The sequence below is a fragment of the Nomia melanderi genome, chromosome 4, assembly GCF_051020985.1.
Source record: "Nomia melanderi isolate GNS246 chromosome 4, iyNomMela1, whole genome shotgun sequence".
NCBI classification, from domain to species: domain Eukaryota; kingdom Metazoa; phylum Arthropoda; class Insecta; order Hymenoptera; family Halictidae; genus Nomia; species Nomia melanderi.
The window spans coordinates 15064562-15079422 of record NC_135002.1 but is presented as its reverse complement, the minus strand read 5'-3'; the positions used below and the strand labels follow the sequence as shown (position 1 = coordinate 15079422).

At 28.8% G+C, this 14861-nt stretch overlaps 5 protein-coding genes across 8 annotated transcripts; 2 read left to right on the top strand and 3 right to left on the bottom strand.

Moving 5' to 3' along the window:
• Positions 1-101: 101 nt before the first annotated feature.
• Positions 102-2080, top strand: LOC116425453 (galactose mutarotase). Its single transcript, XM_076367246.1, has 9 exons — positions 102-217; positions 296-478; positions 557-705; positions 773-1000; positions 1068-1232; positions 1286-1386; positions 1455-1563; positions 1649-1852; positions 1948-2080. The coding sequence occupies exons 1-9, from the start codon at positions 148-150 to the stop codon at positions 2038-2040; spliced, it is 1302 nt and encodes a 433-aa protein (XP_076223361.1). The 5' UTR covers positions 102-147; the 3' UTR covers positions 2041-2080.
• A 41-nt stretch (positions 2081-2121) lies between these two features.
• LOC116425450 (ATP-dependent DNA helicase DDX11) lies at positions 2122-5978 on the bottom strand. 2 transcript variants are annotated; one of them, XM_031973161.2, is made up of 8 exons: positions 5826-5978; positions 4574-5152; positions 4003-4479; positions 3290-3834; positions 2986-3209; positions 2731-2910; positions 2446-2661; positions 2122-2373 (listed from the first exon to the last, which is right to left on the bottom strand). In XM_031973161.2, exons 2-8 carry the CDS (start codon positions 5128-5130, stop codon positions 2122-2124), a joined length of 2451 nt encoding a protein of 816 aa, XP_031829021.1. In that variant the 5' UTR covers positions 5131-5152; positions 5826-5978. The 2 variants fall into 2 exon arrangements, with proteins under 2 accessions (XP_031829021.1, XP_031829020.1); XM_031973160.2 differs by lacking the exon at positions 5826-5978 and having other exon boundaries at positions 4574-5693.
• LOC116425456 (putative palmitoyltransferase ZDHHC24) lies at positions 5794-6651 on the top strand. The gene has a single exon (XM_076367249.1). It carries the CDS (start codon positions 5794-5796, stop codon positions 6649-6651), a length of 858 nt encoding a protein of 285 aa, XP_076223364.1.
• Positions 6652-7583: 932 nt separating this feature from the next.
• Positions 7584-10366, bottom strand: LOC116425451 (Quiescin sulfhydryl oxidase 1). Its single transcript, XM_031973162.2, has 3 exons — positions 9929-10366; positions 9049-9301; positions 7584-8973 (listed from the first exon to the last, which is right to left on the bottom strand). Exons 1-3 carry the CDS (start codon positions 10206-10208, stop codon positions 7584-7586), a joined length of 1923 nt encoding a protein of 640 aa, XP_031829022.1. The 5' UTR covers positions 10209-10366.
• Positions 10367-10718: 352 nt separating this feature from the next.
• On the bottom strand, positions 10719-14767 carry tra2 (transformer 2). 3 transcript variants are annotated; one of them, XM_031973171.2, is made up of 5 exons: positions 14597-14767; positions 13618-14124; positions 13131-13345; positions 12949-13043; positions 10719-11296 (listed from the first exon to the last, which is right to left on the bottom strand). In XM_031973171.2, exons 1-5 carry the CDS (start codon positions 14609-14611, stop codon positions 11271-11273), a joined length of 858 nt encoding a protein of 285 aa, XP_031829031.1. In that variant the 5' UTR covers positions 14612-14767; the 3' UTR covers positions 10719-11270. The 3 variants fall into 3 exon arrangements, with proteins under 3 accessions (XP_031829031.1, XP_031829032.1, XP_076223363.1); XM_031973172.2 differs by lacking the exon at positions 10719-11296 and adding an exon at positions 11813-12009 and having other exon boundaries at positions 14597-14748; XM_076367248.1 differs by lacking the exon at positions 10719-11296 and having other exon boundaries at positions 11813-13043; positions 14597-14748.
• Between the last annotated feature and the right edge of the window lie 94 nt (positions 14768-14861).

Sequence of the window (14861 nt, the reverse complement as noted above, 5' to 3'; positions counted from 1 at the left end):
AGTGACTTTCCTTTGTCTAAATCAGAAAGAAGACAAATATAATTAATTAACAAAAATTTCAAATATAAAAAATTATTGCATTATTTTTTATACTATGAACTATTCGTTATATTGGCATTCTTTCAAATTGATCAGATCAGTCTCAACATGGATTCTCATGGATGCAATTGCAAAAATATAACAATTACAGAAGGAATTTTTGGAGAAATCTGGGTTGGTAGGTTGCTTAATTGTCTATTGATATATAGCACAAAATAGAAGATAATTTATGTATAATATGAATTACAATAATTAGATAATAATGAAGGTCCAATGCTTGTCAATCCTGTACCAAAAATAATAAAATCATACACTATCACAAATGATAATCGAATGGAAGTTGTCATCATTACCTGGGGTGCTACAATTATATGTTTAAAATGTCCAGACAAATATGGACATTCTGCTGATATTGTTCTTGGATTTGATAATCTGAAAGGTCCAATGTCATGCATTTATAATTAATACAACTAAGTCATGTTAATATTTATTGCTAAATTATGATTGAATTTTTTAGAATACATGAATCCTGTGACAAATCCATTTATTGGATGTATACTAGGTAGATGTGCAAATCGTATTAAAAATGGTCATATTACTATTAGAAACAGGGATTATCAATTAAGCAGAAATGATTATAATGGAACACATCATTTACATGGAGGAGTAAATTAATCACCAATACCACGTATAATCATTATCTTATAATTTAATTATTGTATACTTTTTCCAGGTAAATGGATTTGGACGTAAAATTTGGGATTCATACATTAGTGGATGTGCAGTTGTCATGAGTTATTTAAGCCCAGATGGAGAAGAAGGCTATCCAGGTGCTGTGTTAACTACAGTAAGATTCAAATTAACTGCAGATAATAAGTTGGATATATGTATGCGAGCAACAACATCCAAACCAACAGTTGTGAATTTGTCATATGGTTCAATGTTTAATTTAGCTGGGCATGTAAGTAATAATATATTTTAAAATATGACATTTACTTAACAATTTAATGTGAGTAAGTCCTTTGTAGGATGCAGGAGAAACAGAATTGAGAAAACATAAAATATTATTTAATTGTGATCAATGGACATTTGCAGATTATATAGATCCTGTTCCAACAGGTGCAATTCGTAGTGTAGGTGGAACAGTAATGGACTTTAGAATACCACGATGTTTAGGAGAATACTTGGAGAAGGTACAAAGGGACTAAGTGTTATTATATTTTTAAAATACTGAGAACATTTTTAGGTACCATCTGGAGATGGTTATGACCATAATTTTTGTGTTACAAAAAATGGACAATCTGGAAGTTTATTTGTTGCAAAAGCATGGCATGTGAAAACTGGACGGTACAAATGAATAAAATTACTAATGCTAAACTATTCTTGGAAAATGGTATAATTTTAAATATATTTAGTGTTTTAGAAATCTACTCTAATCAATGTGGAGTACAGTTTTATACTGGTGGTCATATACCGCCTACAATTTCACAGATATCTGATAGTACAGACTTATTAGAAGATGAAGTAATTATAATTATTAACCATATTTTAGCATTGTAAACAGTAAAGCTTTGTCAATTTTACAAATTTATTTTCATTTTTGTTACAGGAGAAAGAAGAGGTAGAGGGAAGTATTAAAAGTTATATGAATGACACTGAAGACGAAGAAGAAATAAAAATTGAAAAATCATGGAAAGGAATAATTACCAAACCAAAAAAGTTAGAATTTATTTTAGGAAAACAAGGAGCCCATTACAAAAAATACTGTGGTTTTACTATTCAACCACAGAATTATCCTGATGCAATACATCATGTAAGTACATTACTTAAATACAAATGTTAAACATAATAATTAAAATTTTTAAAATAAAAAAATATTAAAAAAATATATGTAATGAATTCTTTCAGTCACATTTTCCATGTTCCATATTGTACCCTGGTCAAGTTTACTGTCACGATTTGACATACAAATTTAAAGTACAACTTGCAAATTTTATGTAATAAATTTATATATTTCATTATACTACATTATGAAGCAGCATTTTATAAGTAAAGCTGTTTGAATTCGAGTATGATTTTTAATTATTTTTTATTGCATTCATTTCGTTTTCTAGTAAAAAATTTAGCTATAGTACCGATCATGCTACCAAAGGTATTATGAGTGATTACGGTACGTTGAATCCAATGTGGAAGCGCTTTAGTTTTTTGGGAATATCGTTTATCAAATAAAACAACTGATGAATAATCATTAATATGTCGGATGGCTCGTCCAATACATTGATTCACTGCTTTCATACAAGCATTCTCATAGAAGTTTTGTCCAGCATTTGATTTCTAGTAAACAGAAAAAATAAGGATTTGAAATTATCTACATTACATTTTACTATAAAAAGAATAGGTACATACAATGTTTTCATTTAAATATTTCATTTTCTCTTGTAGTTCCAGTGATTTAACATTCGGGTACGGCATTCCTATAATTATAATACATCTACCCAAATCATCAGAAAAATTTAAACCTTCGCTTAGTTTACCACCTACTACACTAAATAATAATGATCCGTTTTGTGGACTTTGTGGCTTTTTAATATGGTGCGAATACTGTTCCAAAATTTCATTTGCCTGTAAAATTTATAATTTATACAAAAGTTTAACAACAATTTGCTACAATTATATAAATGAAAAAAATACTTGAGAAGCTAATTTGGGTTCTCGAAAAACACATTTCTTTGAAGAAATTTTCGCTATAATACCAGATTTATCTAAGTGTTTGTACAGCAGTTCTTCAAAATTATAAGAAGGTAAAAATACTACAATTCCAGCTGGTACAATATTACATATATTTACTAATGCTCTGCCCAGTTCATTTAACTGAAATATTTAAAGTGTAAAATATATTATGAATAATAATTTATATTGTACTGAACTTTTTTATTAAATGTATACCAATGTGATGTTTTGTCGATTTCGAAAATTGAACTCAAATTCAACACCAGTTGGGCCATGTGTTACAATATTGCATGTTATATTTTCTTGAGGTATTACATGATCACATGAAAATGTGACAATTCTTTCAGGTGCTGCGCCTGCTGCGATAAATAATTGCTCTATAAATTCGTCCATTGGTGCCATTGTTCCACCAGCTAATATTACAGATCTGGCATCTTGTACTATGAATAGTTAAGCATTAAATATATGTAAAGTAATTTGAATAACAATAATATACGCATATTTAAACTTATGTTCATACCAATATCATAAAAATAGGCTGCTGGATTTAATAACAGAAATTTTATAGTACTTTGACCAATAGTTGAACCAGGAACTACAAATATGCGTCCATCGCTACAACTACTTTGCAAACATTCCATAAAACTCACAATTGATATCAATGGATTGTTTGATTGTTCTTCATCGGATATTGAATTTTTGTCAGATACATTGTGTTCTGAGTCTTTATTCTTAATTGAATTTAAGAATTGCGATACACCAGATGTTTTTGTACGATTTTTATGAATTTTTAATTTATTTCCATATTGTTCCATAAAACTCTGCAGTTTATGACACAATTTAGAATTCTTAATAAATTTTAATAACTCAAATATATTAACAGTATCAATTCCTGTCATAACTTCGAACTCCTCAACTTTATACAATTTTGAAGTTGTTTCTATATTGAGAATATCATTAGGATTTGACTTTGTAGTGGCACTAAATACAGTTAAAAGCTTCTTTAAGTAAAAACTCAACTGACTTAAGCTTAAAACGCTTTTAGCAGAAAACAGAGCTTGAAATCTAAAATAGAATAAATAATAAATAATAAAAAATAATAATAAATAATAATAAATAATAAATAATAATAAATAATAAATAATAATAAATAATAATAAATAATAAATAATAAATAATAATAAATAATAATAAATAATAATAAAACGCGAATACACGCAAATTCTATGATACCTTTTTTGATATTGTGAAAGTTGACTGTAACAGTGCAATATATTTCTACCTGTAATCATAACACTGTGCATTCTTTCAATAGCCTCAAGTAAATTATGGGCCTCATCAATTATTAATATGTTTCCTTTTAATTTAATTCCAGAACTAATTCTAGTATTTTTATGCAATATAGAATTGTATGGAATTAGTACAATCTGACTATATGGAATTGCTTTTCTCGATGCATAATATGCACATGTTTTAATGTTTTCTCCTTTCTGTGCTATTTCTTCAACATCCTGAATTTGTGTTACAGCTTCTCCTATCAATAAGTCTTGATTTCCTGGCAAAAATGGACAATTGGTTGTGACTTTTTTTCTTTTCAAATCTTTTTCACTTTTTGCTGTTGTATTTTTCTTTTGCAATTGCAAACAATATTCATTCATTACATTTAAGTGTTTCAATTTTCTAATACTTTTGTTAATACAATAATTTTGCCTAAAAATATTTACACGTATACGGACATGAGAGTGAATAAGCATAAGTAATATTCATTTGTAAAAAATATAAAGTATATTTTTAAGAATTATACCTAGACGCTAATGTAACAACAGACACAATTTTTGAATAAGGGCTTTTCTTTAATTCTCCTACAAACTGTGATAGTTGAGAATGAGTTCTTGAACAAAAAAAGATTTTAGTGTTTTCATAGACTTCTTCTTCTTCCTCTTCACTTTCATAGTTATCTGAATCATGAATTATGTCTTCTAAAACTAATTCTTCTTCTATGGTTTCTTCTTGTACATTTAACTTGTCAAGTAATAACTCATTTTCTGTTTCTTTATTTTGCTTTGTATTACTAGTTTTCACTTGACTGTGTGGGTTTTTCTTATTATTTGTCTGTTTTACTATTTCTTTAAGTGCATTCTTTTTACGTTCATACTGAAGAATACTGTTTAATTTTTTTGTAACTGCTTGTTTTTCAACAGTCAATTGCATTTGTTCAGTCTGTACAAATACCCAATTATCAGATGCATTAGAACATTCTTTCATTTTCTCATCAAGTTGAGAAATTGCAGTATTTAAGTGGCTTCTTTGTAATTCTTCATGGTCAATTAGCCATTTCAAAGCACCACAAATAATTGACATAGATTTACCCGTACCTGTTGGACTTTCAAAGATTCCTAAATTAGCATTTTCTAAACAATTGTACAATTCTTTCATAAATTGATTTTGTATAGGATACGGTGGAAAGGGGAATGGAAATTCTTCAGTGCTTTCCATATTGTTTAATAATTATTAAAAACTATGCACCAAACTGTTTACAAAGTTATTATTTTCAGTAAAAAACTAATAATACAATTTTTGTTTAATCATGCGTCTATAAATAAACATTAATGCATTTTATAGAATAATTAAACTTATTTAACATTGTGTTTTATGCACTAAATTTAAACCGCACATATTCAAATTCAATCGAATAAGAAACACGTCTGAAGTTAGACAATGAATATGGAATGAAGTTTGGAAAGAGGTTAAACTTCGCGCGTATACAAGAAGTTCCAAATGTTTTAATACAGAATACAAAGTAATAAATTCATTCAAATAATTCGTAAGTACATGATTTACAAAAATATTAAGTAATATGCATAAGAATTTTAAAAAATTGAAGAAAAACAAGGAATGATCTATAGCTAACTTTTAGGTTAATGTGAAACTATGTTGTGAAATGAACATGCATGCACGAAAGGTGGTTGTGTCTGCTAAGTAGAATCACGTGTTCCACGGAAAGAAGAGAAGAAATCACTAAAAATGATTATGAGAAAAAAGATTTGGCCCCGTACTTTGAGTGATTTCCTTTCAATGACTTTTATAGTAACCATTGTACCTCTGATATATTGGTTTGAATTATGGGTGGTTTTACCGGCTGTATACGGATTTGGATCATTACCGTACACACTAAATTTTCTCCTTGGAAATTTCATCATGTTGAACATAGTTGGAAATTTCACATATGTAGTCTTTTGCGATACAAGTACAAGGAGAGATATTATGCCAATAAGTGCTGCAAATACTAAAAATGGTTGGAGACTGTGCGCTTCGTGTGAAACACTTGCACCTCCACGTTCATGGCACTGCCCAATATGTAACATTTGTATTTTAAAGAGGGATCATCATTGCATTTTTACTGGATGTTGTATTGGTCATTATAACCATCGATACTTTGTCATGTTTCTTTTTTACTTATTTGTAGCAACAACATATGGTTTTTGTTTTAATAATGTTTTTATTTGGAGTAGGATACATTTTGAGTTTCCCATGTCAATCATAAAAATTGTTTTTCCGTTAGCAATTTTCGTGTTTGGCTTTGATGGCTCTATAGATCAATTTTACTTAATGTTATATATTGTATCTACTGTAGGAATGTTGTATACCGGTATTTTATGCATTTATCACTTTCGTTTAATCCTAAATGGTAGCGTAGCTAATGAAAGCAACAAAAATATTCATATTTACAATTTAGGTTCAAAACAAAATATAAAAGAAGTATTAGGTGAACGATGGTATCTCACATGGATACTTCCTTATATAACATCCCAATTACCACATAACGGTATAATATGGGATACATTAAATTCATGGCAATGCTCAAATCCTAAGAGTAAATAAGTATTAATTGTGTATTTATAAATGTATACATACAAATCTAAAATAAATGACTACATTTTTAAAATGATATAAAAACAAATGCAACATTTGTTAAAGTTACTAATCTTTATTATGTGTTTACAATTTAAACATGTATCATTGACAGAAATTAAGACACATACAAATTATTATCATTGTATCATGATCATTTTTATTTACAAAATTGTGAATTTAGATGTACATACATTAAGTCATTTATATATCTTCACTAAACAAATTAATAGATGTTAATGAATAATGTAATGGATACGCATTTAATGTAGGAGTAAATGAGTTTAATTTCAATATTTACATGTAATAAAAGTCTGGCAACATTTCTGTAAATCTTCATACTTATGAAAATTGGAAGTTATTTAAATAAATGACAATATAATTGTACATTGACAAGACTAGTTTGAAAATATATGTATTACTCCATATGTTGTGTAATAAATCTAACTATCAGTTACTAAATAGCTTCTACTTTAACATAAAAATGTTTAATATCCTATATCTATATCAAAATTTCAAGCAAATATATTTGTGATTAAGTAATAAACTGCTATAAAAAAAACATATTTTATTACAAAAAATCATATAAAATTTTGTTATTGAATGTAAAAACTGTCATGTTTTTCATGTTAGTAACTTCAAATATACAGTATTGTATCAAAGAATAAATATATGTATATATATGTATATAACTAAGATTTATGTGTCATAATTTTAGTCAACAGTATGTGGAAACACAATCAAAACATTGCACTGTTAAACATTACATTCTTATGAAAAACAATATGACAAAAATAATAAAATATGTACAATATATAAACATAACTACATTTCAATCATTTTTCTATTCGCTTTCTCACTTATTTTTTAATTTTACAAATTTTAATGATGAAAAATAAAAGTCATACTCTACCAAGCAAGTTGACATAAGTTTTCTTTTTGTAAGTTCTTTTAACAGCAAATTTTACACAGACTAATATAAGTATGACAGTAGATGTAGCATATAAAACAACGCAAATACTTATATCAAAAATTGTAAAATCCCAACCAAGCTTTTTGCTGTTCACATATTTATTCAATACTAGTCTCTCTTGTCTTATTTTCATTTTCTCATTATTATCTTTACGTTTGTCAATTGAACCATAATAATTTATTCCTTTGTAACTATATTTTGTCTTAAGATAATGTAAAATATTTTCCTCATTCCAAGTACCATTTTCATATTTACAATTTGCACAATGTTCTGCTGCAGGATACTGAATCTTCTTATATTTCGGATCTTCTGTACTATCGCCCGACAATCTTGCATTTACTTCGTTGTGAGCTGACCATAACCATAGAATACTATCATTAACATTCGACACCTCAAATATTTTATTTTTTGCAGCCATTTTTACAAAATGCTCAGAACAATCAGCACATCCAAAGAAATGTTTTATATACCCATGCATAGTTTCCAATATCTTTCGTGGCTCGTGTTTAGAATCTTTGTGTTCAATGGCAAAATTAACTGTTAACATATGAAACATTGTCCAAAGACCACAAGAATAACCACGGTATCCTTCTTTGCTTCCTTTACATCCAATCCACTGTGGAGGTCCAGAATATATGGGCAACATTTCTTCTTCTGTAGATTTAATTATTTGACTATATTTTTCTCCTGATATATCATTCCTCTTTTTAATAATATCACGAATAGTTTCTAAGAAGATATTTCCATGTCTTAGAGGAAAATAATCAGCTAACACATCTAAATAGTTTTTTAGCGCATCCATCTTTTCTCCATTTATTACTTTATGTAGCGGAATTTCATGACTGATGGAATATTTCAAAGTATTCTCTAAATCCAATTGATATAAGTAATCATCATTTATTTCTATATCTTTTGATTTTTCTGTTCCCTGCAGTTGCTTTGAAGTCTGGGTACTTGATTTGTGACTTGTTTCTATAGAACGATTCTTTGTAAAACTTTGTTCATTAATATTTTCACCTTTCGAAATCATGTATTGCATAATAGTGCCATAAGTGCCTTCTCTAGTAGGTATTCTGATTTTAAGAGATTTTTGTGTGTCATTACGAGTAAAAACTATAAGACTTGGAAAATTAGTAATCTTATTTGTCTCGCATAATAATTCATTTTCAGATGTTACTCTCCTTATTTGTAATGTTGGAATTTTGTGCATGTCTAATATAACTTCAGCTCCTAAGTGCGAGTCCGTTTTTTCAAACAATAAAAAAAAATACTTTACAGTATTTGGTACACCTTTCCAAATACTTGTAGTATCGTAATTCCTATGAGATTTGAGAAAGAATGAATTAATGTTAAAAATATAAATGTATATTAGATAAATATCTATAATAACATACCTGTATGGTGTTATATTAGGCCATGAAACACCACGACCTTCTTGTTGTTCATTTTCTAATAAATTAATTAAACTATATCTAAGCTCATTGATACTATCATACTCTTCCATTGCTAATCCCATTGATGATGTATGTGCATTTACAGAAAAATATTTAAGCATTGGATAATGCATAATTTCATATTCACGACAGATTGGATTGTTATCATCATCCGCACAATCTATTGCAGCGATTGCTACTATATCTTTCCATCCTACAAAGAATGACTAAAATGAAATGTTTATAAGGTATGTTTAATTTAATAGAAACTGTACTTTAATAAATCTTATAAATTTAAAACATGATTCGTTTAGTCCATAACATATAAAAATAATGTAAACATAGTTTAAAACTAAATTAAGTTAGAATAAAACATTCAAATATACTGTGTAATCATAGATACTTATCTAAAAACTATTTATTTAATAATCTCTGTGTAGAATCATATAATTTTTGTTTACTATTTAAACATGCATAGGATTGATGAAAACAAAAGAAAATTGAGAAACATCTTATAATTGAAATATAGAAAATTTATAAAAATTGTCATTTTTGCAGACTATTTTATAAAATTAGAAAGTAAAGAAAACTTAAAGGATGAATTAGGGTGAAAAAAATACTAATTCTATTAAATTTTAATAAAGCATTGTTTCATAACTGCCAAAACTGTATAAATTTGCAATTTTACTTAAGATAATTATATTATATAAAGAAAATCAATTAATAAATATGAAAAGTAACCTTTTACAGTAATATATACAGATATTTTTTTAGAATTTCTTAAAATATTTAATATTAGATACTTTATAAACGTATGCTTCGAAACAACTAGAATATTTACCGTAAACATCTTTAGCAAAAGCTTTCCACAGAGGTGCAAATCGAAAACAAAAGCCGCACCAACTATTGTAAAATTCGACTAACCATCCTTTAGTGTCTTCATAAACAGATGACTTAAAATTAGTCACATTTAAGATAACTACATTATCACTGGCATTGTATAATCCTTGTGTAGGTATTTGACTTTGATAAGGTTCTTTAGGTGCAGCTGCATTACAATTCACGGTTACTATACTAATTAAACATATTTTCAATAACAAACCGACGTCAAAGTATTCCATGTTTTCTAATCTTTTAATCACACATATGGTGTTGCAGGACCCACAATAATAAGTCTGGATTTCTATGAAAGCGTTTTAATAAAGATTAAGTTTACTTTCATGAAGAGTTCGATTTATTGTAAAAACGAGCAAAATATATTTTTTAAATATAATGTATCAAATATACTATAAAAATTATTTTTAAGTAATATTAACTGTCTTCACAAATAACTGAAATAATCAACTGAATGGTCATAAATATATGAGATAACATTTAAGAATACTTCATGTTTTACATACTACCGATAGCAGACAAATTTGAATTTAAAACATTTTTAATGCACGCCTTAAGAATATTTGTATTAAAAAATTAATTTTGTTGCTTCATAATTAAAAGACTAAAAAATGTACTCGCATACGAAATATTTGTTAATTATGAGAAAAATATTCAGTTCGCAATATTCAAATTTCTACCATTACGAAAATAAATTTCAAATAATTAATCATTTATATTAAAAACACTGTTTATTAGCTGTTTCAATATGAATTATCGCTGCTTATTCCTATACAAAATGAAAACAATCAGACATCATTCTTAAAGGATGTAGGAGGTTTTGGGATGGTGGAGGGAATAGGGGCGAAGGTGTATACGTTTATTTATTTCATGAACACCTAATTACGAATATACCATGTAACCAAACCAACTGATAAAGAATATGATCGGTATAAACCTTGGAGCACCTTACGCTCTTCCCTACTTATAAAAGATTTCGATGCTTCTTGAACATTTTCTGAAACGTTCGGCCAGTTTCACCCCCAACCACTGGCTTGTCCCAGGTCGGGGGCCTGACGATCAACGATTTCTTACTGTCTTGAGGCTTGCTTTTTATAGAGTGCTTGCAGTTCTTCTAGGCTTGAGACTTCTCAGCCGGAAATGAATGTGATTTGGATCATATTCTTTGTCACAAGCGCGAAAAACCTTTGGATCTTCGAAATTCGAGCAAGACAAACATCTTCAGATATCTTGTCTTCGACTTTTCAAAACTTTCATTTTTTCAGAGTGAAACTTCAAACTTCCCTCTATCATCCAATACCTCTTGATTCAAAACCTTATAAACAAACAAACAGGTTAGAGAACTTACTTCTATTTTTAATTTTATTTTTGTTTTTTTGTTTCGTTCTTTTCTGTGTGTAATGTGTTTCATTTTCTTTTTCTTTATATATATACATGTATATATATATATATACATAGATATATATATATATAGATATATTTTCTTTTTGCTTTTTATATATAAACATTAAGGAATACCACATTTTTCAGATTCATACCACTTTCTGTCAGTGGCATTTAATGTCCAAATGGCTGGAATACAACTTTCAAGTAAATAATCAAATTCTCAAAGAAAAATAGAAACTCAATTATATTCCAACCTTCACATTTATAGTCATTATGATTACAATAACGTAAACCTTATCTTCATAAAACTGTTAGGAAATGGTAGAAATATTATGAAAATAAGGTTTTTCGTGTCCATTCTAACCTTACTGTTTTCATGTAAAGAATATGCTACACTCCTTTGCATATTATCAAGTTATCTCATTAATTGATATTGTACAATATCGTAATTTAAATGCCATATATTAATTGCATATGATGCAGAATTAGGTAAGGTAAGAACAGTAGTGAGAATGTAGTTTTTGCATTTTTTGACCCAGTACAGTATTGTTAGAAGAAATTTGAGGTCAAAGGGTCAAGTCACACAAATGGTCTCCCAAACACCTGGCCTCTCGCATCACACTCGTGTCACTTAATACCGACCTGAAATTCATTAAGCAACAAAAACTATGATTGTTTGACCCAGGTTATGGGTTACACTTAGTTACTACCGTACGATTTATTGGATGCATTCCTTGATGCTCCTGTCTTCCATTCTTGCTAATTTAACTACTTATTTGTACTTAAACATCTTGTCTGAACTAAATATAAGCGGTCTACGAAAATATGAATCTAAATTAAGAACTTCTGTTATAAACGTCTGATCGCGAACTTACGAATATTAACATAATAATACTTTAAAATCACAAGAAATACTGTTTCGTGTGTTACAAATCTGTACATTCAATTGTTCGTGCCGTGTGAGTATAATGACATGTAATGTCTCCTGCTTTATATTTTCTTATATGTTAACATTCATGTATGTCATGTATTAAGGATGATATGTTTTTATGAAGAAATACAATTTCAAGAATTTCTTTTTAGTTCAAACATAAGAATACTTATTTTTAAAAGCAACCGACTGTAAAATACGTATATCTAATGAAAATAAAAAGTTACTTTATACAATATTAAAAGTCCTTTTTCAAATTTTACACGTATTAAAAGACTGTTATAGGTATTAATAAAATAGTTAATAATGCATATAGGTTTATATGTAACAGTCGTTAAATCTTTATAAGGTTCTAATGATCACACTTACAATTAAGTTATATTATTACATGTAATTTAACATGCATTCGTGTATTACTTCTGAAATGCAATATTAAATAAAATAATCGAAAATTAAAATTTGTACGCATGGTTGGTATTGTAAGTTTTGGCGAATTATACAATATCAAATCAATGAGTTTTTAGTATTGTATTTTTCTAAATGAGGAGAGTTAATTGTATGATTTGAAATATAAATGTTATTTCAAAGGAGACACATATCCATGTAGACTGCTTATATTAGATGATGCAAATGACAAAAAGTAAACTTACGTGGTGAGTAGGAACGCGATCTGGATCTGTCATAGCGTGAACGTCGGCGACTGTAGTACGGACTTGGCGAACGTCTATAACTTCCTCTGTAACTGCTGCTTTTCCAAAGTCAATAGCATAAGTATTTTTTTCTAAATTTTTTATCAATTGTACTGTAATATACTGAGATAAGGTAAACTTACTCTCTACGTCTAGGTCCATCCCAACCTCTGTCATGGAGATGTGTAGGTTTTCCCATATAAATTCCAGGAGTGGGTGTGTGAGCTCTCTGCGTGATTGAAAAATCTACTCTTATTCTTCTGCCATCAATTTCCATTCCTGTGCACTGTTCTTTGGCTACTTTCGCATCTTCAGATGATTCAAAATATACAAAGCAGAATCCTCTAGATCGTCCAGTCTAAACAAAAAAAATCATATTTTCAAACTGACTGCAAAAGTTACTCTATTCTTTACATTAACAAAATTGAAAGTACATGTAACCAGAGGCCTTTAACATTTCATATAAACTTAATGCATGAATGTTCTAAATCTCTGGCACTATTTACTATTCCCCTTAATAAAAAATTAGAGGGTTGTATGCTGACTTAATGTTAGTCTTGCCGCGTTAAATAAATTTAAATAATGTAAACACATTATACTAATGTTTATTATACGTTATTGCTTAGGTACCTTTGCATCGATTACAACTTGCACTCGTTCAACAGGTCCATATTTTGAAAAGATGTGATGAATTTGTTGTTCAGTTGTGAAAATAGAAAGTCCAAATACACCTAAGCATCGAGAAGGACAGGGATTATCCCTGTTACCAACATGTCTTCGTCTAGATGACATTGGACTACGAGAGTGTGAACGATAGATGTTCCTGTCACGTTCGCGGGAATAACGAGAGCGAGAGTAGGATCGAGATCGGCTTCGAGAGTAACGTCCACCCCTATAAGGAGAACGACTGCGACTGCGACTACTACCACGGTGACCTGCACTAGCATACTTGCTGCTGCGATATGATTTTCTTCCTCTTGATACAGAACGACTTCGTGATCTTGAATACTCTTTTACTGGTCTATGAGATTCTTTACGTTCACGTGATTTACGTGATCTTGAATGTGAACGTGAGTCCCTTAAACCACCGTCTGCAGTTCTTGGTCGTCTAGGACTTGCACTACGGCTACCACTTCGCTGTAAACAAAATTATCATATATTTACACAAAACTCTGATTTTAACTTATAAATTAATAAGAATTCATATTCTTAGCTTGTTGGAAATTATACACGTTTATACTGATATTATTATGTAAATTCACATTTTACGAAATAATTTATTACAATATGCGTACAATGAAAGTAAACTTCTCTGAACACAAAAACTGACTTGTAAGCTTAACCTTACAGTCTTTAAAAAACAGATATATTTATAATATGTAGTACATTATATGACGAAAAAGGAATACTAACTTATTTATAATAAAATGTATAATTCATCAACTATTAGAAAATGATAGAAAATCAGTAAAATCATAACATATATGTAAAATGTAGTTAAACGGTGATGGATCAATAATGGCTGTGGTCAGCCGCATGTCGTTACAAACGCAGTGTATATCATATTTTACTTAAAAAATGTACTTTTGGAAGGAATTATGAACATTACCTCAATGTCACTCATTATAGAATTTCAAATATGAATAAATCTGATGAAAAGTAGGAAAAATCCACAAAAACGTTTGGAATAATATGCTGTGGCGTCAGTGTGTGATAATGGCGTACAATCTTTGGGCCGTTTCAGCGGGCAACAACCGGAAATGGTTCTAGGTGGTATACAAATGCGAAATACCCCAACATCCGGTGTTGCCAAGAAACAATTGTTAAATTTAAAAATGGCGATAATTCTCTAAAATGGCGCCAAATTTAATATA

What these genes read in the sequence shown, in the direction of transcription:
- LOC116425453 (XM_076367246.1), top strand. Translation starts at nt 148, where the DNA reads ATGGATTCTCATGGATGCAATTGCAAAAATATAACAATTACAGAAGGA. An exon ending in TGGATTTGATAATCTGAAAG is followed by an intron (nt 479 to 556) that starts GTCCAATGTCAT and finishes TGAATTTTTTAG; the next exon opens with AATACATGAATCCTGTGACA. An exon ending in CACATCATTTACATGGAGGA is followed by an intron (nt 706 to 772) that starts GTAAATTAATCA and finishes TACTTTTTCCAG; the next exon opens with GTAAATGGATTTGGACGTAA.
- LOC116425450 (XM_031973160.2), bottom strand. Translation starts at nt 5,265, where the DNA reads ATGGAAAGCACTGAAGAATTTCCATTCCCCTTTCCACCGTATCCTATA. An exon ending in AGCCTATTTTTATGATATTG is followed by an intron (nt 3,210 to 3,289) that starts GTATGAACATAA and finishes AACTATTCATAG; the next exon opens with TACAAGATGCCAGATCTGTA. An exon ending in ATCGACAAAACATCACATTG is followed by an intron (nt 2,911 to 2,985) that starts GTATACATTTAA and finishes TAAATATTTCAG; the next exon opens with TTAAATGAACTGGGCAGAGC.
- LOC116425456 (XM_076367249.1), top strand. Translation starts at nt 5,794, where the DNA reads ATGATTATGAGAAAAAAGATTTGGCCCCGTACTTTGAGTGATTTCCTT.
- LOC116425451 (XM_031973162.2), bottom strand. Translation starts at nt 10,208, where the DNA reads ATGGAATACTTTGACGTCGGTTTGTTATTGAAAATATGTTTAATTAGT. An exon ending in TTTTGCTAAAGATGTTTACG is followed by an intron (nt 9,302 to 9,928) that starts GTAAATATTCTA and finishes CATTCTTTGTAG; the next exon opens with GATGGAAAGATATAGTAGCA. An exon ending in CCTAATATAACACCATACAG is followed by an intron (nt 8,974 to 9,048) that starts GTATGTTATTAT and finishes CAAATCTCATAG; the next exon opens with GAATTACGATACTACAAGTA.
- tra2 (XM_076367248.1), bottom strand. An exon ending in AAGTTGTAATCGATGCAAAG is followed by an intron (nt 13,346 to 13,617) that starts GTACCTAAGCAA and finishes TTTTTTGTTTAG; the next exon opens with ACTGGACGATCTAGAGGATT. An exon ending in GATGGACCTAGACGTAGAGA is followed by an intron (nt 13,044 to 13,130) that starts GTAAGTTTACCT and finishes TTGGAAAAGCAG; the next exon opens with CAGTTACAGAGGAAGTTATA.